Source organism: Zea mays, chromosome 1, assembly GCF_902167145.1.
Source record: "Zea mays cultivar B73 chromosome 1, Zm-B73-REFERENCE-NAM-5.0, whole genome shotgun sequence".
In the NCBI taxonomy this organism is placed as follows: Eukaryota; Viridiplantae; Streptophyta; class Magnoliopsida; order Poales; family Poaceae; genus Zea; species Zea mays.
Window position 1 is genome coordinate 188,384,799 of NC_050096.1, and position 23,296 is coordinate 188,408,094.

Below are 23,296 nucleotides of genomic sequence, written 5' to 3' on the forward strand. Positions count from 1 at the left end.
CCTTCTCATGACATTGATAACACTTTCTAGTGCATCTTCTCTTATTTGGAAGAGTGGCTTGTTTGTTACCTTGTGTGGAGCATGTGGAGGCATGGTTGAGGCACTTGTCATGAGCTTTGGCTTTCTTCTCTTGATGTTTGCTCATGCCTTTCTTAGGGAACTTAGCATTATTTTGAAGCGGGTTTGTGCATGCTACGGTTGTCCCCTTCTCAAGCTTCTTCACCATGTTATCACGATTATCGTGAGAAGGTTGAGCATGCCACTTTCCCTTCAAAAGAGTTAAGCTCCTTCTTAGCCTTCCAACTTCTTCCTTGAGCTCTTTATTTTCTTGTGTGATAGAAATATCACTAATTCCTGAAATTTCTAGCTCAATGGAAGATTGGCTTGCTTGATAACAACAATTGTTAGCACATGGTAATATAGTTTCAATTTCAACACATGTGCACATGTGAGGTTGGTATGATTTCAAATTAGTTAACACAACCTCATGAGCCATTTCTAACATGATATGCGAATCCATAAATTTATTATGAGAGCATACAAGCATACCATGTTTTTCTTGCAAAGCTAGATTTTCAATGTTTAGCTTTTCTACAGTGTTCTTGAGCATATCATTTTTATTTTCTAATTGAGCAATATATGATGAATGATTAATAGCTTTAATTTGCTCAATTGAAATGTCTTCATACCTTTGGACCAAATCATCATGAGAGCACTTTAGCTTCTCATGCTCTTTGGTCAACTTCTCCAAGTCTTTGATTTTTTCGATGAGGATATCTTCTTGCTTATGAAGCATTTCCTTTTGTTCTTCCGCTCTTTTCATGAGTTTGAGCAAGCTCATCCGGTTCTTCTTACTTAGCTGAGCGAAGAATTTTTGAAGATCATCCTCATCTTCACTATCACTTTCATGCTCCTCCTCATCCTCACTTTCGCTTTCACTGTCACTCTCATTAGCAACAAAGCACATATGAGAAGTGGATTTGAAAGACGAACCTTGTGAAGAGGTGGATTCGTCGTTTGGTCTCCATCGATCATTTTCTTCTTCTTCAATAATGTTCTTCGCCTCATCTTCCTTCATTTTGAGGAACATCATTTCGGCGATTCTCATGGCAAGGTCTATTGCCCTAGGATCAACATCTGCACCAAAAGATGAAGTCGAGGCAACCTCAACTTTTTCAAGCTTAGAAGCACTTTCGTTTCTTAGTCCCCCCGACATGATCTTTCCTCACGCGGTTAAGCGTTAGAACGAGGATTAGGCTCTGATACCAATTGAAAGTTGCCTAGAGGGGGGTGAATAGGCAAGTTAAAACTTTTTCAACAAAAACTAGAAGCAAACTGGGTAAAACTAAATTGATCTCGAAATTCACCCAGTTAACTTTGGAAATGAGATGTTCTAAATGATCCACAGGGTTCAAAGTAGTAGATCTGAGAAGGGCACTTCTCAAAATCCACACACTAAAAAGATATAAATAAATCTTTCACGGAATGGTGAGAGAACGAAGAACACAAACAAACACAATGAGCAAGAACACAAGAGACACAAAATTTATCCCGAGGTTCGGTCACACCACCAAGGTGCCCTACTTCCTCGTTGAGGCGCCCACAAAGAGCCGGGTCTCTTTCAACCCTAATCCTCCCTTTGCCGACCACAAAGGTAAAGCCCACACAATAATCTTTGCTCAAACGAGCGGGTAATACAAACTTTCTTGTGGTCTTCCACAAGATTTGGAGACTCACAAGAGACACCTAGTCGTCTAGGAGCTAGAAGCTCCAAGAGTAATGAATCCACAAAGAACTCGATGTAGTACCAAAGCTCGAATCAAGAAGAGCAAGAGAGATTTGGAGATGAAGCACAAAAACTGCAGCTTTCAAACTCACTCAATGATTTCTCTCCAAAGATTTGAAATGGGAGAGACAAGAGGTGTGTGAGAGAGAGTGGGAGGTGTTTCTCAGGTTAGAAATGGAGTTTTGTGCGTGCTCTTCCGTGGGGAAGAGAGGTGGGAGTGAGTATATATAGGTGGGGCTCCAAAACTAGCCGTTTTTGACTTTTCTGCCCAAAAACCGGTTGAACCGGTCCCAAAACCGGTTGAACCGGTTTTCAAAAAGCTGCGCACAGCTTTTTGGCTGACACAGCAGACTGGCAGAAAAAAGTGAACAGTGCAAAAACCGGTTGAATCTGTTTTAAAACCGGTTGAACCTGTTTCCACCAGACAAAAACCGGTTGAGTGTCCGGTTGAGTGTCCGGCTGAACCAGTATTTTGAAAAAAGGTGAACAGTGCAAAAACCGGTTGAACCTGTTTTAAAACCGGTTGAACCTGTTTTTCCAAAAATCAATTTTGACCAAGATAGACTTTAAAAGGTTGTACTACATACTTTCACTAAGGATTAACAAGGGTAAAATGGAAGTTTTAGATCAAGGATTTTGAGCTTTAGTACCAACACCAACCTTCTTTTTGGATCCCCCTTGATAGTACGACGATTCCTATACTCAAGTTAAATAAAATATAATTAAGTAAACTCCTTGAGTCATTGGTGTCTCAAGTGTGATTTCTCCATGATGTTGCTTCATAAGGATCACAAACATCTTTGTCTCACCTTTTGAAGCAAACACAAATCGAGCTTGTGACTTGTGCCATTTCACCATATATGAGTTCAAATCATGGCTTCAAGTCACCTTACTGATGCATCAACATGTTGTAACTCTTCATAGCTGATTAGTTCATCGACTTAGTGCAAGTACTCTCTTCTTCACCTTAGCCATGGTACCTCGGTCTACAAGCCGTCGCTTGGCCTTCACCTTCGCTTAGTTCCTCGAAGCCCTTTCCTTGCTATCTTCACCCTATCAAGCCATTCTTGAGTCACATCCTATTGAGCATCCATTGAGAGAATTATTTCTTCAATATTGTGAACCTTGCTTGAATGTCATCTAGATATAACTGCTAAGATCAATCAAGCTCTAGTTTGATTCTCATATATTCATATATGGACTAATAGTAATATGGTCAAGCCAATTCACGATTCCTCATATCTTGTTCACTTTGGCTTGACCAATCCTCTTAATCACTTCAACCTCTATTATGATCATATTTATGCATAGTGATTTCTCAGGACTTGTCCATATATTCAAACCAATATAGAGACCATATTATATCCATTTGCATTGTCTCACTGGTTATTTGACCTTGTGTTGAACTTTGTTCACTGATCATTATACACTATTCAAGTATGTTCATCATACTGAATTCCCTGTTCAACACTTAGCAAATTTGTTAGACCTTTAAATGTGTTGTTATCCAAATCACCAAAACTCACAAAAGGGATGAATGCACTTTCACGACAGCGGGTGCACAAACCACATGACAGGGGAGAAGAAGATGTTCTCCTCCTATGAGAAAAACCAAGATCCCCAACGAGCTATTACATTCGAGGATGGAAATCAAGGTTTGGTCAAAGGTCTTGGTAAAATAGCTATATCTCCTGACCATTCCATTTCCAATGTTTTTCTTGTTGATTCTTTATATTACAATTTGCTTTTCGTTTCTCAATTATGTCAAATGGGCTACAACTGTCTTTTTACTGATGTAGGTGTCACTGTCTTTAGAAGAAGTGATGATTCAATAGCATTTAAGGGAGTGTTAAAGGGTCAGCTATACTTGGTAGATTTTGATAGAACTGAACTCGACACTTGCTTAATTGCTAAGACTAACATGGGCTGGCTCTGGCACCGCCGACTAGCACATGTTGGGATGAAGAATCTTCATAAGCTTCTAAAGGGAGAGCACATTTTAGGATTAACCAATGTTCATTTTGAGAAAGACAGGGTTTGTAGCGCATGCCAAGCAGGAAAGCAAGTTGGTACCCATCATCCACACAAGAACATCATGACGACCGACAGGCCACTGGAGCTCCTACACATGGATCTATTCGGCCCGATCGCTTACATAAGCATCGGCGGGAGTAAGTACTGTCTTGTTATTGTGGATGATTATTCTCGCTTCACTTGGGTGTTCTTTTTGCAGGAAAAATCTCACACCCAAGAGACCTTAAAGGGATTCTTGAGACGGGCTTAAAATGAGTTCGGCTTGAGGATCAAGAAAATTAGAAGCGACAATGGGACGGAGTTCAAGAACTCACAAATTGAAGGCTTCCTTGAGGAGGAGGGCATCAAGCATGAGTTCTCTTCTCCCTACACCCCACAACAAAATGGTGTAGTGGAGAGGAAGAATAGAACTCTATTGGACATGTCAAGAACCATGCTTGATGAGTACAAGACTTCGGATCGGTTTTGGGCCGAGGCGGTCAACACCGCTTGCTACGCCATCAACTGGTTATATCTACACCGAATCCTCAAGAAGACATCATACGAACTCCTAACCGGTAAAAAGCCCAATATTTCATACTTTAGAGTCTTTGGTAGCAAATGCTTTATACTTGTTAAAAGAGGTAGAAAATCTAAATTTGCTCCTAAGACTGTAGAAGGCTTTTTACTAGGATATGATTCAAACACAAGGGCATATAGAGTCTTTAACAAGTCCTCCGGACAAGTTGAAGTTTCTTGTGACGTTATGTTTGATGAGACTAACGGCTCTCAAGTAGAGCAAGTTGATCTTGATGAGATAGGTATTGAAGAGGCACCGTGCATCGCGCTAAGGAACATGTCCATTGGGGATGTGTGTCCTAAGGAATCCGAAGAGCCTCCAGATGCACAAGATCAACCATCCTCCTCCATGCAAGCATCCCCACCAACTCAAAATGAGGATAAAGCTCAAGTTGATGAAGGAGAAGATCAAGCAAATGAGCCACCTCAAGATGACGGCAATGATCAAGGGGGAGATGCAAATGATCAAGTCAAGGAGGATGAAGAACAAAGACCGCCACACCCAAGATTCCACCAAGCAATCCAACGAGATCACCCCGTCGACACCATCCTCGGCGATATTCATAAGGGGGTAACCACTAGATCTCGTGTTGCCCATTTTTGTGAGCATTACTCTTTTGTTTCCTCTATTGAGCCACACAGGGTAGAGGAAGCACTACAAGATTCGGATTGGGTGGTGGCGATGCAAGAGGAGCTCAACAACTTCACTAGAAATGAGGTATGGCATTTAGTTCCACGTCCTAATCAAAATGTTGTAGGAACCAAATGGGTCTTTCGCAACAAGCAAGACGAGCATGGTGTGGTGATAAGGAACAAAGCTCGACTTGTGGCCAAGGGATACTCCCAAGTCGAAGGTTTGGACTTCGGTGAAACCTATGCACCCGTAGCTAGGCTTGAGTCAATTCGTATATTATTGGCCTATGCTACTTACCATGGCTTTAAGCTTTATCAAATGGACGTGAAAAGTGTCTTCCTCAATGGACCAATCAAGGAAGAGGTCTATGTTGAGCAACCTCCCGGCTTTGAAGATAGTGAGTACCCTAACCATGTCTATAAACTCTTTAAGGCGCTTTATGGGCTCAAGCAAGCCCCAAGAGCATGGTATGAATGCCTTAGGGATTTCCTTATCACTAATGGATTCAAAGTCAGAAAGGCCGATCCTACTCTATTCACTAAAACTCTTGAAAATGACTTGTTTGTATGCCAAATTTATGTTGATGATATTATATTTGGGTCTACTAACGAGTCTACATGTGAAGAATTTAGTAGGATCATGACACAAAAGTTCGAGATGTCTATGATGGGGGAGTTGAAGTACTTCTTAGGATTTCAAGTAAAGCAACTCCAAGAGGGCACCTTCCTAAGCCAAACGAAGTATACTCAAGATATTCTAAGCAAGTTTGGAATGAAGGATGCCAAACCCATCAAGACACCCATGGGAACCAATGGGCATCTCGACCTCGACAAGGGAGGTAAATCCGTCGATCAAAAGATATATCGGTCGATGATAGGTTCCTTGCTATATTTATGTGCATCTCGACCGGATATTATGCTTTCCGTATGCATGTGTGCAAGATTCCAAGCCGACCCTAAGGAAGCTCACCTTACGGCCGTAAAACGAATCTTGAGATATTTAGTTTATACTCCTAAGTTTGGGCTTTGGTATCCTAGGGGATCCACTTTTGATTTAATTGGTTATTCGGATGCCGATTGGGCGGGGTGTAAAATCAATAGAAAGAGCACATCGGGGACTTGCCAGTTCTTGGGAAGATCCTTGGTGTCTTGGGCTTCAAAGAAGCAAAATTCGGTCGCTCTTTCTACCGCCGATGCCGAGTATATTGCCACAGGACATTGTTGCGTGCAACTACTTTGGATGAGGCAAACCCTTAGGGACTATGGTTACAAATTAACCAAAGTTCCTCTTCTATGTGATAATGAGAGTGCAATCAAAATGGTGGATAATCCCGTCGAGCATAGCCGCACTAATCACATAGCCATTCAGTATCACTTTTTAAGGGATCACCAACAAAAGGGAGATATCGAGATTTCATATATTAACACTAAAGATCAATTAGCCGATATCTTTACCAAGCCACTTGATGAACAAACCTTTAACAAACTTAGGCATGAGCTAAATATTCTTGATTCTAGGAACTTCTTTTGTTGATTTGCACACATAGCTCATTTATACACCTTTGATCATATTTCCTTCATGTGCTATGACTAATGTGTTTTCAAGTCTATTTCAAACCAAGTCATAGGTATATTGAAAGGGAATTGGAGTCTTCGGCGAAGACAAAAGGCTTCCACTCCGCAACTCATTCTTCGCCGACGCTCCACGCATCTCTCCATCTTTTGGGGGAGAGTTCAAAGCAAAAGGACTTCGTCTTTGGTACAATCTTCACTCATTTATTTATGACCAAAGGGGAAGAAAGTAATTCTAGGGCTCTAATGACTCCGTTTTTGGCGATTCATGCCAAAGGGGGAGAAAGTATTAGCCCAAAGCAAAAGGACCGCACCACCACCTAATTTTAAAAGAGTTTTTCAATTGGTATGATTCTCAAATTGATAAATTTCAAATTGGTATCTTATTGTGTTCAAAAGGGGGAGAAAAGTAGTATTTTCAAAATCTATATCAAAACCCTCCTGAACACTAAGAGGAGGATTTCATCTAGGGGGAGTTTTGTTAGTCAAAGGAAGAGCATTTGAAACAAGGGGAGAAAATTTCAAATCTTGAAAATGCTTCGCAAAATCTTATTCATTTATCTTTGACTAATTGCAAAAGAACTTTGAAAAGGATTTACAAAAGAATTTGCAAAAACAAAACATGTGGTGCAAGCGTGGTCCAAAATGTTAAAAAATAGAGAAAACAATCCATGCATATCTTATAAGTATTCATATTGGCTCAATTCCAAGCAACCTTTGCACTTACATTATGCAAGCTAGTTCAATTATGCACTTCTATATTTGCTTTGGTTTGTGTTGGCATCAATCACCAAAAAGGGGGAGATTGAAAGGGAATTAGGCTTACACCTAGTTCCTAAATGATTTTGGTGGTTGAATTGGCCAACACAAATAATTGGACTAACTAGTTTGCTCTAGTGTACAAGTTATACAGGTGCCAAAGGTTCACACTTAGCCAATAAAAAGACCAAGTATTGGGTTCAACAAAAAGAGCAAAGGATAACCGAAGTGTGCCCTGGTCTGGCGCACCGGACTGTCCGGTGCACCACCGGACAGTGTCCGGTGCACCAGGGGACTTCACGCTAAACTCCTCACCTTCGGGAAAATCCAGAGGCGCTTCGCTATAATTCACCAGACTGTCTGGTGTACACCGGACAGTGTCCGGTGCTCCAAGGAAGAGCGGCTCTGGAACTCGCCTGCTTCGGGAATTCGCAACGGATAGTCCGCTATAATTCACCGGACATGTCCGGTGTACACCGGACTGTCCGGTGTGACAACGGAGCAACGGATACTTCGGCGCCAACGGCTACCTGCAGCGCATTGAATGCGCGCCAGCGCGCGCAGAAGTCAGGCACGCCCATACTGGTGCACCGGACACTCTACAGTACATGTCCGGTGCGCCACCGGACATCCAGGCGGGCCCAAAAGACAGAGCTCCAACGGTCGGAACCCAACGGCTTTGGTGACGTGGCTGGCGCACCGGACATGTCCGGTGTGCACCGGACTGTCCGGTGCACCATACGACAGTCAGCCCCACCATACGGCTAGTTTGGTGGTTGGGGCTATAAATACCCCCAACCACCCACCATTCATTGCATCCAAGTTTTCACACTTCCAACCACTTACAAGAGCTAGGCATTCAATTCTAGACACATTCAAGAGATCAAATCCTCTCCCAAATTCCACACAAAAGCTTTAGTGACTAGTGAGAGAGATTTGCTTGTGTTCTTTCGAGCTCTTGCGCTTGGATTGTTTTCTTCTTTCTTGATTCTTTCTTGCGATCAAACTCACTTGTAATTGAGGCAAGAGACACCAATCTTGTGGTGGTCCTTGTAGGAACTTTGTGTTCCAAGTGATTGAGAAGAGAAAGCTCACTCGGTCCGAGGGACCGTTTGAGAGAGGGAAAGGGTTGAAAGAGACCCGGTCTTTGTGACCACCTCAACGGGGAGTAGGTTTGCAAGAACCGAACCTCGGTAAAACAAATCCGTGTGTCACACTCTTTATTCGCTTGCGATTTGTTTTGCACCCTCTCTCGCGGACTTGATTATATCTCTAACGCTAACCCGGCTCGTAGTTGTGATTATTTTTTAGAATTTCAGTTTTGCCCTATTCACCCCCCCCTCTAGGCGACTATCATGAGGGCAAAGGCATACGACGACCAAAACAACCAAACCAGCCGAGAGGATTCATTGGACCAGCTGGAAGAGGCTCGGGACGTAGCCCTACTGCACTCAGTGCGATATCAGCAGTCTCTGCGACGCTATCACACCCGAAGGATTCGGCCCCGAGGCTTCCAAGTTGGAGACTTGGTGCTTCGGCTACGACAGGACCCCCGAGGACGCCACAAGCTTACTCCTCCCTGGGAAGGGTCGTTCATCATCGCCAAAATATTGAAGCCCGAGACATACAAGTTGGCCAATGATCAAGGCGAGATCTACAGCAACGCTTGGAACATCGAACAACTACGTCGCTTTTACCCTTAAATGTTTCAAGTCGTTCATGTATCTCGGTCCCTTTACATGTATAAATAAAGTCTAACCGTCAAGGAAGGATCGGCCTTGCCTCAGCAAAGACCGACCCTCCCTCGGGGGCTAGAAGGGGGGAACCCCCTCTGCGTCAAAATTTTCCTCGGAAAAGTTTTCTACCAAAACGACTTTCGTGCCTTTCGACTATATCGATAACAAAATCCTAAAAACGAACGAGAGAGACCTCGAACGGCAAGGCCGACCGAGCCAAGAGACTCCTACGCCTCCGGGATACGGATACCTCACTCATCACCTTCCGCGAAAGGTACCTCACGCTTAGATAAGTGATTCTGCTACCGAACAAGTCCTAACGCTCGAATCGAGAGGAAAGAAACGCAACTTTATACTCAGACACCCAAAATGTTTAGGCCTCAGCGACCACAGAAAACATACACATACACAAAATAACCATTCTACGCAGGCTCAGGCGTCGGCAGGGGGAGGAGCAGCACCCTCGGTGTTGTTTCCACCTGCGGCAGACGAAGCAGCCTCACCGGCAAGAGTGGCAGAATGTGGCCCGGCCTCGGACGGCGACACGGGCGGAAGGATCTCCACCTCAAAAAAGGAGGCCAGCGTCGCGCCTGGACCCTCGGCAACCGCATTAAGCCTTTGGGCCTCGGCCAAGGTGGCCTCCTCGTCATCGGGTAAGCAGTAGCCCTCGCTGACCCGCTCCAAATCCACGTCGTAGTGGGAAGCGAGGACGGCGAAGGCCCGCCTAACACCGTGATGCAGAGCCCCGCGGAGTCTGCTGCGCACGTGGCCACCCGCAGGCGACTCTGGGGGGAGCTGCCCGAGGGGACGTCATCGAGGCCAAAGGTCTGGCAAAAGGCCAAAATGGCCTCGGACATGGCTGTGTGGTCAGCCTCCTTCTGCTCGGCCGCCTGGGCAAGCGCCTTGCAGTTCTTAACGGACTCGTTAAGAGCCGTCTCGAACCCTGAAGATGGCCAGACAATATTCAGACACGAGGAGAAGAGTTAAGCTAAAGCAAAATCACAAAGCAGACAAAACATACCTTTGGCCCGGGCACGCTGCTGTGAAGCCATAGCTTGGGCGGACCAGGCTGACCCGATGGCTATGGCCAGGCCCTCCGAAAGGATTCCGGCCCGAGCAGTCGCCTCGGTTAGCCACTCTGTGACCTCAGCCAGCTGTCCCTTAAGGGTCTCAGCTCGGCTCACGGCCTCAGTAGCTTGGCCCCGGAGTTGGTCCCGCTCACTGATGACCTGGCCAAGCTCCAGCTGCCGCTGCTGCATCTCCTCGGCCTGGGAAGCCACTTGCTCCCGAGCCGACGAAGCCTCCGTCCGTGCCGACGAAGCCTCTGTCCGCGTCGCCGCTGCCTCCGACTTCAGCTCCTCACAGAGCAGCCGAAGGTCCGCCGCCTCGGCGTTCTATTGGGCGAGGTGCTCGTTGGCCTCGGTAAGCGTGACCCCCCTAGAGCCGCAGCGATTCCCAAACGCTGCTCTCACAGCGGAGGAACAGCGACTTAGCGGTGCTCATGTCTGCGAGCTCCTGAAAAGAAAAATAGAATATCACAAAGAATGCCCTGACCACACGAGGTGTGCGTCTAAATCCTTACCTGGAAGACCCTGGGAACGTCTTGAGAAAGGATTTCCGTGGCCATCCGAAGCGACCTCATCGCCGCCTCGCTAGAGTCACGGAAAGCGTTCCGCAACCTTTCCTCTCCCTCATCATTAAGGGCAAGGAGAGGCTCTGAGGTATCGCGGCCCCAGAACACGAGCGGCTGCCCTCCCCACTCATTGGGATTGAGCTGTGTGGGGATAAGGCCGCTGCTCCCCACGATGGACCAAGGATCTGCGTGCCCCGCGACCGAGGCATCGGGTCCCTCTGCAGCCGACGCATCGGGCCCCTCCTCGGTCAAGGCGACATGCCTCCGCTCACCAACCCTGGCAACAACGGTCGTCCCCTCCTCATGGTCGAAAATGGGGGAATCAGAGATGACCAGGACCGAAGGAGCCGGGGGCGGAGGCACCTCAGCCATCTCAACATCGGCGGCGGTGGGCGGCTCCATGGGCGCACCAGCGGCGGCCCCGACAGGAATCGATGTCAGCGCCGGCGACGAGGCAGGCGGGCTCGAGGTCGTTGCCGCGTCAACGACCTCCCCTGGCACGATGGCCGCTCCAACAGGAGGGTCGACCTGGGAGGCTTGCCCCATGACAGCCCGTGCCTCCTAGGCCCCCCGCCGAAGGGCGCCTTGCGCGGAGGCCAACCAACCAGCATGGCGCGCCGCAGCTCCGGCTAAAGAGGCCGGCCCCGTCTTAAGGGCCTTCGTGGGGGCCAGACCAGCCGAGCCCTGCCTCCGCTTGCTGAAAGGAAGAAAAGGCAAACTCAAGATACACAGAAGAATGGCTAAAACAAGGGTGCCCTCAGATACTTACCCGCTCCGGGGCAAGGACAATCGTGCCTGTGGGAAGACCTCTCGGACCCTGATCTCCACAGACGCTGCCGAGGGTTGGCCAGCGGCCGGCTTCGACGCCGCCTCCGCCTCGGATGCCCGAGGCGCCGAGGGGGCGGCCTGCCCGGGCGATGTCACGACAGCCGAGGGAACAACTTCCCGAATGGCTGGCACGGGCACTTGCTCTCGGGGGGCATGCGGGTCGGCCTGGCCCCCCGGAGTCACCCCAATTATCTCGGCCAAGGGGTCAAGTACCCCCTCGGCCCGCCTCCACTCCTCGGATCGGGACCCTGGCGTCCCGGCCCCAAACACTGGTGGTGCCAGCCCACCTGGAGGCCGGCTTGACGACCCCTGGCCCAGCCTCGGATCTAGACTAAGGCCAAGTCGGGCCGCCATGTCGTCGTCCTCGTCATCATCATCGTCATCGTCGTCGTCGTCGGGCGTGTCCGGCGATGGCTCCAACGGGAGCCCATCCCTTGCTTGCCTCCGACGACGCTTCTCCAAGGCTTCCCGAGCCCGCATCCTCTCGCAAGCTCGGGCCTTTTCCACGTCTTTTTTCTGCTTATCCTTCTCCGCGGCGAGCCTACGCGCGGTTCGGCCCGTCGTGTCCTCCGGGACCGGTGGCCGGGAAGTTTTGAAGTTCCTCAACCCCTGGGGACGAACAAAAATCCCAAGGGTAAGGGATAAAAACGTAAGAAGCACCGCACAAAACAGAAGAAAGGTCGGACACTTACCAGGGACACATATCCGTGGTCGGGACGCATCGGAGGTTGGTTAAGGACGCCAGCGTCCAGCCTCCCTACTGTGTCCGCTACCAGTCTGAGGAGGTCGTCGGTGGAGAGGGGGGTCGAGGACATCCGTGAACCCTCCAAATCAACCCCCGGCTTCATCTTTGAAAGCCACAACCGCCGCTCCGCCAATGGGAGCACCCTCCGGCGGTGGATAGCGGCGACGACCCCCGCAGCGGTAAGGCCTTCGGCTTAGAGCTTCTGCAGGGCACGGAGAATGGGCTGGAGCTTCTCCTGGTTCTCGCGTGTGGCCCCCCAGCGCCAGTTATCACCTGCGGCGGTCACCACTCGTTAAGAAAAGGGCGGCAACACCCCGTCGTCATTCTGGAGATAAAACCACCGGTTCTGCCACCCCTTGTTCGAAGACACAAGGGAGGCAGGGATGTACTGTTGTGCGCGCCCCGACCTCAGCTGGAGGGTGCAGTCGCCAGCCCGCACCGCCATACGGACCTTCTTCACGTCCGTCGATGTGGCGAAGAACTCCACGGAGAAGAGATGGGTCCACAGGTCCCAGTGGGGGTCAATCCCCAAAAACCCCTCGCAAACCGCCGCGAAAATGGCCTCCTGCGCGATGGAGTTGGGGTTGAAGTTGTGAAGCTCCACCCCGTAGTAGTGCGGGAGCGCCCGCATGAAGCGGCTCGCCGGCATCCCAAACCCCCACTCGTGAAAAGGGGTGAAGCTGACCACGTACCCCGGTGACGGAGTCGGGTCGGCCTCGCTCCCGGGGGCCAACCACTTAGGCTGCGGCCCGCTGGAGAGAGGACAGAGCAGACCCTTGGCAACGAGGGCCTGCAGATCCTCCGCAGTGACGGTGGAGAAGGGCCAAGGGTCGCGTGGCGGAATGACGGTCGTCTTGTCAGCCATCGCCGAGCGGAAGCGGTGGAAGCGGAGGGGACAAGGTGCGCAGTTTTTTCTTTTCTATGTCTACTCTCTCAGGTTGCGAAAGCAAAAGCGGAAGGCAAGCGCAAATGGCAGGGTAAAGAACCACTGTCGGTCCCTCTTCCAGGTATATAAAGGCCCGGGCGAAATCCACCCAAGACATCGCCCGAGCCCCTCATGAAATTTAAATTCAAAATCAAAACGGTTTTTTTCGTTCCTCGAATGACTCGCGCACGCGCAACGGATACCCCGCGAGTCGCCCGTCCCGTCGCATTAACTCTCTGGCAGGGCACGCGTCACCCCTGGCAGGCGAGCGGGCGCCGTTTCGCCTTCGTCATGATGACCGCCTCAAAAAGGTGTGACGCACTGTTTTGGTTTATATCCTTTCTTCCTTTCCCCTCTCTCTCTCTCCGCAGGGATAGGGAAAGGAGATATTTCGAAAGAGTCCTTCTCAGCAAAGGAAACGGGCCCCGAGCCCTCCTACTGATCAGGGGTTCGAAGGTTGCGCCCTGCGGGGTTCGGCAACCGCCCCAGAGCACACGGGCTCCGAGCCCTCTACTGATCAGGGGTTCGAAGGCTGGACCCTCAGAGGGATTCGACAGCCGCCCCAGAGCATGCAGAGTCAGGGATGACCCTGGGTACGTCTGTTACATGGCCAAGGCTCGGGCTACGCTCCCGAGGTACCCTAGGACATTTCTGAGACCAGCGGGAATGATTTGTAATGGAATCCCACCAGAGGGAGGCACCGAGCCCTCGGACCCTATCAAATGGGTCCGGGTCCAGCGAATCACCTGCAGGTACTTTTGGAGCGCGCCTCTGGGCCACTAGCCAAACCTTATCGAACGGGGCTCGAGCGTCCACTTGGATTACCCGTTAGCAACTCACTGGAAACACCGTGTTCGGTGCCCACCAAGGGTAACATGGCGCGTCCCCCCCCCCTTCCTCCTTGCGGAAAGGCGATGAAGGGGCATACTATAAAAAGCCAAGACGGTCCTTGATCGTCCTCTCGCTCCGTGCAGAGGCTCGAGGGCTGCTCTCGCACCAAGCTACGGCTAAATTGTTGATTGCGTCAACAAACTAACTTAAAAACTCGAAACCTGACTATGCACCCGGGCTGCGGCCAGGCCGCATGAGAGAACAACAAGGCCGACCGAGGAGTAACAAGAAGAGCGTAAAAGACCTCAGAGGAGCCAAACCACTCCTCCGAGACCTCGGGGGCTACACCCGACGGGTGCGCTCGCGCGCACCCATCGGAGCAAAATACAACTAAAAAAGACCAGTCACCTTGCAAAAATCCGGTAGAACCTCCAAGCGAGTGCCTACACTCCCTTTGAGGCTCGGGGGCTACTGTCGGGTACCATAATTAGGGGTACCCCCAGTACTCCTAAAACGTGGCTGGAGAACATCTTTAAAACAAACCATAAAGACTGGTAAGTACGGTTCAAAGTTAAGGCCTCATCTACCGAGGGACGGGATCCCGTCTCACCCGAGCCCAGCCTCGGGCAAGAACAGTAGTCCCGTACAGATTCACGGCTCGCCCGAGGGTCCCCTCAGGCAGTGGGCGCACCCCCGGCTCGCCTGAGGCAAAGCTCGGGTAAACTTTGTCGTATAGCGGCCTCGGCCAAACCGCCTTGCCACCGACCGTATCACGTGCGCATTTAATGCGGGGATCACCTGACACCCTATCCTGACACGCGCGCCTCAGTTGGCAAGGTCGAAATGACCGCAGTCACTTAACCCTTTTACTGATCGTTCTGACAGGATAACAACACTATTTACCCCGTTCCGACCACTGTGCCAACCACCAGGGTAAGACTAACAACAGTAAGTTGCTGACTCTCCCGAGTTCAGCCTCGGGCGCAACAAAGAGTTCCGCCTCGCCCGACCCAGGCCTCGGCCCCAGCCTCAGCCTCGGGAGGAATCATCACCACGCCCGATCCAGGCCTCGGCCTCAGCCTCGACCTCGGAGGAGGTCTTCGCCTCGCCCGACCTAGGCCTCGGTTTCAGGAGAAATCACCGCCTCGCCCGAGACGGACTCGGACCGACTACGCGAACCGGGAAAACAACACTATCCTTCCCCTAGCTAGCCACCTCAGGCTACGAAGGAACAAGACCGGTGTCACATCAAATTACTCCAGTAGCAGGTAATGATGATTCCCGACACGCTCCCATGACGTCGACTGTCCTCAGCTCTCTACGAAGGCAAAGAAACGTCAGTAGGACCTGGGCCCTGGGGCCGCATCACTAGCCACGCTTCTACAAGGCTCAAGCACTTCTCTGTCGGCCACGTTAGCGCATAGCTACACCCCCATATGTACAGCTGGGTCACCTCCTTGTACCTATAAAAGGAGATGCCCAGGGCCTTCCCACAGCACGCTTTGAAGGCTGACTCAGACGGCTCACTCAACATCAACCTCCTCCCCACAACACTAAGACCTCTCAAGAGACCTGGGATCCGTTCCCTCTCTCGCGAAGCTTGTAACCCCTACTACAAGCACCCCGGTGCAAGATAATATAAGCCTCATCCTCCCTCTGCTGGAAGTAGGGCCTTCTTAGCCCGAACCAGGATAAACCTTGTGTTTCATCTTGCATCAATCCATCCGGGCAGGGACACGCAGCATAAAATTCACTAGTCGGTTGAGGGTCCCCCTGGGTCCAAAACACTGACAAATCCATTCAACAACACCAAAGATAATTAGATAAAGTAGCAACACTAGGATAGTACTATATAGCACATTACATGTTCCATTACATGGTCATCAAATAGTCGTTAAGCATTCTATACACTATGGCCCAAAATGTTGTTAAATAGTAAAAAGATGGATGATTGAAGTATAAGTTTATGCTATTGGGATAAGTTTATACTGGGTATTTTATATCCACGGTTTAGCGGGTACAGGTGAGGGCGAAACGTTCTAATACCGGTTTACCCATTAGGTAAAGATTTTTGCTTAATAAGACCTACGGGTAGAATATTTAACTCATATATATATATATATCCTAATAGAGTAAATAACCATCAGGTATTAAGTCACGGGTACCATTGCCAAAATGAGATGGTGCATCATGACTCCATTTATCCATTTATTTCTCATATTAGTACTAACTAATTATAAGGAATAAGGTGGTGATGGATCAACTCCATCCATTCCACAAACCAAACAAAAAAGTAAGGAGTGTGAAGATGATGGACTAGCTCATTCTCAAACCAAACACCCTATAAATAGCCATGAGTGTTGTTGATGACTTGATGGGTCCATCTCATCGTCATTTGGTGCCTCCGTGTAAGACTATCTCCAACATACTCTCTATCTCACACCTTATTTCACTCACTATTTCAAACTTCACTTTACAAACCGTGCAATCTACAGTGTAAAAAAGTACTTTGCACGACCGTTTACACGGTCAGCTGAAGATGGCCTAAAGGCATGTATAGTAGTGTTTAATGTAGAGGCTCTTAAGGTGTTTACTAGTTAGGTGCCCATGCGTTGCAACGGTATACAAAATATTCAACAAAATGTTAGTGTGTTGCCCGAGATGTCGATGAGCTTGTAGCATCCCCAATCGGCACCTGAAAGCGAGATACATCGATTGAATCACTATTACGACCAATGGACTATCTATACTACTCTATTAAGAACATAATGTGGGCATCTAGTGCTACCATGGTTTCACCCTCCGTGCTGACATCTTGGATCCGACTGGTTCTCCCGCACCATGTGTCCCGCCTCGACGTCGTGCCATGTAGACCCCACGCCCAGCATCTGCGCAACGCTCTCTCAGTTACTGCTCTGTGAACCCCAGCGCCTGCGCAACCAGTTACTGCGACTGCATCTATCCCTTCTAATGCATATTCGTATGTTAGCTTATGGAGTACCGACTCATGCTTTAAATGAGTATATTCGTATTTGTGAGAGTATTGCTTTTGAATCTTTGCCAAAGTTTGTAGTAGACTAGTAGTAGTTGTTGATGTTTTTGCACTTTTAGGTTATACATCTATCCCTTCTACTGCATAGACATATTGATAGGACCTAAGGTAAGAAATAATGTCTCAAGTTTGGAGAGTTTGAGACTGAGGAGTTTTCCTAAATTTCAAGATAGATTTACTTGTTTTATCTAGCTGTTGGAGGTTGTTTTGCACTGCAGTTTAAATATGGGTATAAGGTGCTGAAGATAGTCTAATCACCTGGCTGTGAACGACGTTTGATATCAGAAGAAAATACGGATGGCATTAACATTCGTGGATGTTATCTGACTGTGGTTGACTTGTTTGGGGCATGCTTGTCACGTGACTGAAAGTGCCAAAGTGCACAAGAGACTTGACGATGTTCTATAAACACTTTTCACTCGGTTAATAATTGATCTCTTCCCGCATTTTGGAGTTGTGCACAGGGAGAATGCTGCGATGAGCAGCTGGCATATATAAAACTGACCGAGCAAGCAGAGATGGGCAGCCGGAGCACTATTATACCGACAATAATAAACGTACGAAGTTTGCAGGCTAGCAAAAGTAAAAAAAACACGCACACACCAATTAAGACACGATAGCCAGACTAGTCGACCTCCTCCATCTTGCTCTCGCCAGCGTCATCCTCCAGAGGAGGCATGTCGGTGTCGGCCTCCGGAGCCTCGTCCTCGTCGATGCTGAGGCCCAGCTTGAGCATGCGGTGGATGCGGCCGCCGAAGGTGTTGGGGTCGTCAAGGCTGAAGCCCGAGGTGAGCAGCGCCGTCTCGAACAGAAGCATGACAAGGTCCTTGACAGACTTGTCGTTCTTGTCGGCCTCCGCGCGCTTGCGCAGCTCCTCCATGATGGCGTTGTCCGGGTTGATCTCCATGGTCTTCTTGGAGGACATGTACCCAGACATGCTCGAGTCCCTGAGCGCCTGTGCCTTCATGATCCTCTCCATGTTGGCCGTCCAGCCGTACTCGCCCGTCACCAGGCAGCAGGGGGAGTCCACCACGCGGTCAGAGACCACAACCTTCTCCACCTTGTCGCCCAGCACCTCCTTGATCACCTTGCACAGGCCCTCGAACTTCTCCTTAAGCTCCTCCTTCCGCTTCTTCTCATCCTCACTCTCATCGAGCTTCAGGCCCTCCTTGGTGGCCGAGACGAGCTTCTTGCCCTCGAACTCCTTGAGCTGGCCAATAGCATACTCGTCGATGGCGTCCACCATGTACAGGACTTCATAGCCCTTCTTCTTCAGCTTCTCAAGGAAGGGGGAGTTCTCCACGGCCTTCTTGCTCTCGCCAGTGATGTAGTAGATGTCATTCTGGCCCTCCTTCATCCTAGTCACATAGTCCTTGAGGCTTGTCAGCTCATCTCCGCTCTTGGTGGAGTGATACCTCAGCAGCTCCGCAATCTTGTTCCTGTTCGTGGAGTCCTCGTGGATGCCAAGCTTCAGGTTCTTCGAGAAGGCCTCATAGAACTTGTTGTAGTCCTCCTTGTTCTCAGCAATCTCAAAGAACAGCTCAATGCACTTCTTCACCAGGTTCTTCCGGATGACCTTGAGGATCTTGTTCTGCTGGAGGGTCTCACGGGAGATGTTGAGGGGAAGGTCCTCAGAGTCAACAATGCCCTTGACAAAGCTCAGTCACTCTGGGATCAGCTCCTCACAGTTGTCCATGATGAAGACACGGCGCACATAGAGCTTGATGTTGTTCAGTTTCTTCCTGGTGTCGAAGAGGTCAAAGGGGGCCCTCTTCGGCACAAACAGGACAGCCTTGAACTCAAGCTGACCCTCAACAGAGAAGTGCTTAACGGCGAGATGCTCCTCCCAGTCGTTGGTCAAGCTCTTGTAGAAAGCAGCATACTCTTCTTTGGTAATCTCCTCAGGCTTTCTCATCCAGATAGGCTTCTGCTTGTTAACCAATTGCCACTCATGAGAAACCTCCTTGATCTTCTTCTTCTTCTTTTCCTTTTCTTCCTTCTCATCAACATCCTCAACCTTGCCCTCCTCGTCCTTCTTATCTTCCTCGTCCTCATCATCAGATATTTCCTTCTCAGTGGTCTTCTCGATCCAGAGAGAGATTGGGTAGCTGATGAACTCTGAGTGCTTCTTGATCAGATCCTTCAGCCGGCGCTCCTCAAGATACTCTAACTGTAGAAAACACAAGCAAATGTTAAGTAGTATAGACTTTTGATATTCTAATGATGCATTCACAAAATTTCAGGGCCATTGCAAACATGTACATCTATTTTCTATCTAAGTTCACCAACGGTTGAACCTAATTATCAGATGTTACAGTTTAAAGTTTAAACAACTAATAATAGTTATCATCACCCTGTCCGTCAGTCACTAAACTCATTTCTATAGCTATCACAATGCTAAAATTAGTGTAAGGGCCCGTTCGGTTGACGGGGAATAGAAGGCCGGAATTGTTCCGGTCCGGATTGTTTCTCTAATTTGTATAAGTTTTGATCAACAGGAATAATTCTTGGTTCAATCCAGCAGAAACGAACGGGCCCTAAGGGTGTGTTCGTTTGTTCCGGAACCATGACCTAGAACCAATCCAACCAAGAATGCTTATCTAATTTGTATAAGCTTTGATCACCTGGAACCATTCCTGGCCTCAATACTGAACAAACGAACGCACTCTAACTAAACAAAGCATCCCCACTTATACCAAAATATATCATTACACATCAATACAAAAATAGTGCAGGTTAGTTCATGTTTCAGATAAACCTAGAATGAACCAATCCAGCCCTAATGAAGTCCATATCAACGTTCACAAATAGATCAGTCAACCATTATATATTCAAGTGTATATATGATCAACAAGGTTATTAAAACAATAAAACATTGAAACGCTCATGGGTAAAGTTTTGACTTCTTCTGTTTAAACGTAGTTTTAAACAACATAGCAAAAAATGCCAATATATCATAATTTCAGACAGTAACGAGTAGCTAAATACCAAAAAAAGAGGTTAGTGCCTTACCAAAAGTTCACCCATGAGGGATTGGACCCAAAAGTAACTAAAAAGTAGCTAACGGTCTAAATCGCATAAAACAGTTTAGAACGCTAAAACACCAAAACACAGTTTCAAACTCTAATTAGAGTTTTGACATTTAAACATAGTTTAATAACACTGATGATCAACAAAAAAAACTTCAGCATGATTTGCATAGCAGTTTAGAAAGTAAACCCAATATCCACATGTAGACATGTGATTTCAGTAAGATACTATAGCCAGAAGCCATTAGCAGTGTAATACATAGTGCTACTGAAGCTAGAAGCTAAACAGTACATAACAACCATGGCTGCATGACAATAGAAAACAAAACAACATGCAAAAACATGTGATATACCTGATCATCCTTGAGGTAAAGGGTCATCTTTGTACCCCTGCCAAGTTGCTCCCCAGAGGTATCACGTGTGACAGTGAAGGAGCCACCGGCCTGAGACTCCCATACATACTGCTCATCATCGTTGTGCTTGGTGGTCACGACAACCCTCTCAGCAACAAGGTATGCCGAGTAGAAACCGACACCAAACTGACCAATCATGGACACGTCGGCACCAGCAGCCAGTGCCTCCATGAACTCTTTTGTGCCAGATCGTGCAATGGTACCAAGGTTGTTCACAAGGTCTGACTTGGTCATACCAATGCCACTGTCAATGATTGTCAGAGTATTGTTGGCCTTGTCAGGGACGATGTGGATGAACAGCTCCGGCTGGGCATCCAGCTTGCTCTTGTCCGTCAAACTCTCGAACCTGATCTTATCCAAGGCCTGTTTGGAAACAATAAAGAAACAGTTCGTTGGTTTGATGCATACAACCTAGTGCAGCCTAACCATGCAGTAATAAGAGTATAGCACAAACAAGGGATGATAATCAATGGTGGCAAACGTGCGCAGCTTCAGTTAGTAAATAAATATTCATTTACTACTGTTTGGTCACCACCCACTGCAGATTCTAGATTAGCACAGAACTAATAGATCATTAAATTATAAACTCGAATTTTTCAGACAACATAATGACCCCATAGTGTTCAAATCCTCCCTACCGCCACATACTTTGTGTAAACTTCCAAGCATGGATAATAGCGATCTCAGCTAACTAAAACATATTTTTAGTAGCACAGATCGTTGAAAGTAATAGTAAGACACAGGACACAAAACAGTCCAACTAGATTTACGACCGACGTCTCCTCCAACCACGTGGAGGATTTAATAGAGTGTTTGGTTTGAGGAATCATACCATCCAAATTAAGGTGGTGCATCATGGGTTCATTCCTCAGATTTGGTGGGATGACTCTGTTCCTCATATTAGTACTAACTAACTAACTATGAGGAATGAGATGGTGATGGATCAACTCATTCTATTCCACAAACCAAACAAAAATAGTGAGGAATGAGAAGACGATGGACCAGTTCATTCCTCAAACCAAACACCCCATAAAGGCGCCGCCAGAAACAGTACAAAACCCTACATAACCCATCACCACCAGATTCAAATCAAAATAACACGCGGTGAAAGGCCGGAGAGGCTCCGATCCATCCATAGCACGGCAGGAAGGTTTAGCGCATAGATCTAGTCTTACTTCTAGAACCCGCGAATGGAGGGGGGTTATCGGTGGTCTGCAAATAGACGAGGGTCATCGGGGGTTGGGGTGAGGATGAAACTCACATCGGAGGAGTTTGAAATGAGCTCCCTAAGGAAGATCTCCTTGTTGGAGTAGAAGGTGTTGATGATGAGCGATAGCAGCTGGTTGATCTCCGCCTGGAAGGCGAACGTCTCCGTCTCGGAGGCCATGTCGAGACGACCTTCCACGGACGCGAGGATGAGAGCGCAGAGCGCTAGCAAGCGGTTGCGGCGGCGGCTAGAAGAAAAGAGCACTGGAGGAGGGTTTGTGGTGGGAGGCTGTGTCTGTGTGGGACGGGAGTGGGATGCGGGGCGCTGGGAATTTATTGTTGGCTAACGAGGGGTTCTCGAATGTTCTACGAGAGACGGGAAGCGGGGGAGCGCCGGAGCGGGTTTGACTGACTTGCCGTTGGGCTCGAAGTCGCGGGCCCCCGCCTTTGTGGGGTTGGAGTTCCCTGTCCCAGGTGTCAGTAGCTGATGCGGATTTTGCTTTGCGTGTACGTATAATACTCCTCTCGTACTAGCGTTGGAAGGTTCTAGACAATGGGGACCGAAGCATGGATACCTCTCATCATCATTATAGCATGTCTCGACTATATTAAAACATCAGTTTCACTAAAAAGTAAAGATTGAAAGGGAAATAGGCCTAATCATTTCCTATAATCGATTTTGATGTTTAATGTCCATCACAAATTAAGTGAACTAACTAGTTTGTCTAGATGTCTTTTATCTCAGGTGCATAAAATTCAACATAAACCAAGAAAGAAATTAAGTTTGAGACTCAACCAAAGATTGGAGCAAAGACTAGAAAAGGTGAAGCCAGTGGCGTACCGGACATTATCCGGTGCACAGGCTGAGCACCTCATCAACTGGCCACTCTCGGGTCTTTCCAAGGGCCGCTCCGCTATAATTCACCACACTGTCCGGTGAGCCAATGGAGCAATGACTACCTGCGCCAACGGTCGACTGCATAAACAATAAAAGCTCACAGTGCAGAAGTCAGAGCAACGAAGTCAGAACGCACCGGACATGTCCGGTATGCCACCGGACTGTCCAGTGCAGCTAGAAGACAAAGGACTTCAACGGTCAACCGCTCCAAACCACAACGGGCAGCTGACGTGGCACGCACCGGACAATGAACAGTGTCATGTCCGGTGCACCACCGGACTGTCCGGTGCGCCATTGACAGCAACGACTAGAATAGTGGTTGGGGCTATAAATACCCCCAACCACCTCCATTCAAGTCATCTAAGTTTTCTAAACTTCACATTCAATACAAGAGCAAAAGACTGCACTTCAAAACACATTCAATAGGTCAAATCCTCTCCAAGCCTCCAAATCAACTCAATTGCTTAGTGACCTGAGAGAGGGTATTTTGTGTTTTTTTGTTGCTCTTGTTGCTTGGATTGCTTTCTCCTTCTCACTCTTATTCCTCTAAGTGCTTTGTAAAGCTAGCAAGAGACACCTAAGTGTGTGGTGATCCTTATGGGGTCTTAGTGACCCAAGTGATTAAGGAGAAGCCTCAACCGGTCTGTGTGACCGATTG

General features: G+C 48.3%; 1 protein-coding gene across 1 annotated transcript; it reads right to left on the reverse strand.

Moving 5' to 3' along the window:
* Nucleotides 1–17,453: 17,453 nt before the first annotated feature.
* Nucleotides 17,454–22,113, reverse strand: LOC100384473 (uncharacterized). Its single transcript, NM_001177004.1, is given in 3 exon segments — nt 17,454–19,262; nt 20,475–20,897; nt 21,796–22,113. Coding segments are annotated over 3 exon segments (2,094 nt in total). The 5' UTR covers nt 21,922–22,113; the 3' UTR covers nt 17,454–17,717.
* Nucleotides 22,114–23,296: the final 1,183 nt, after the last annotated feature.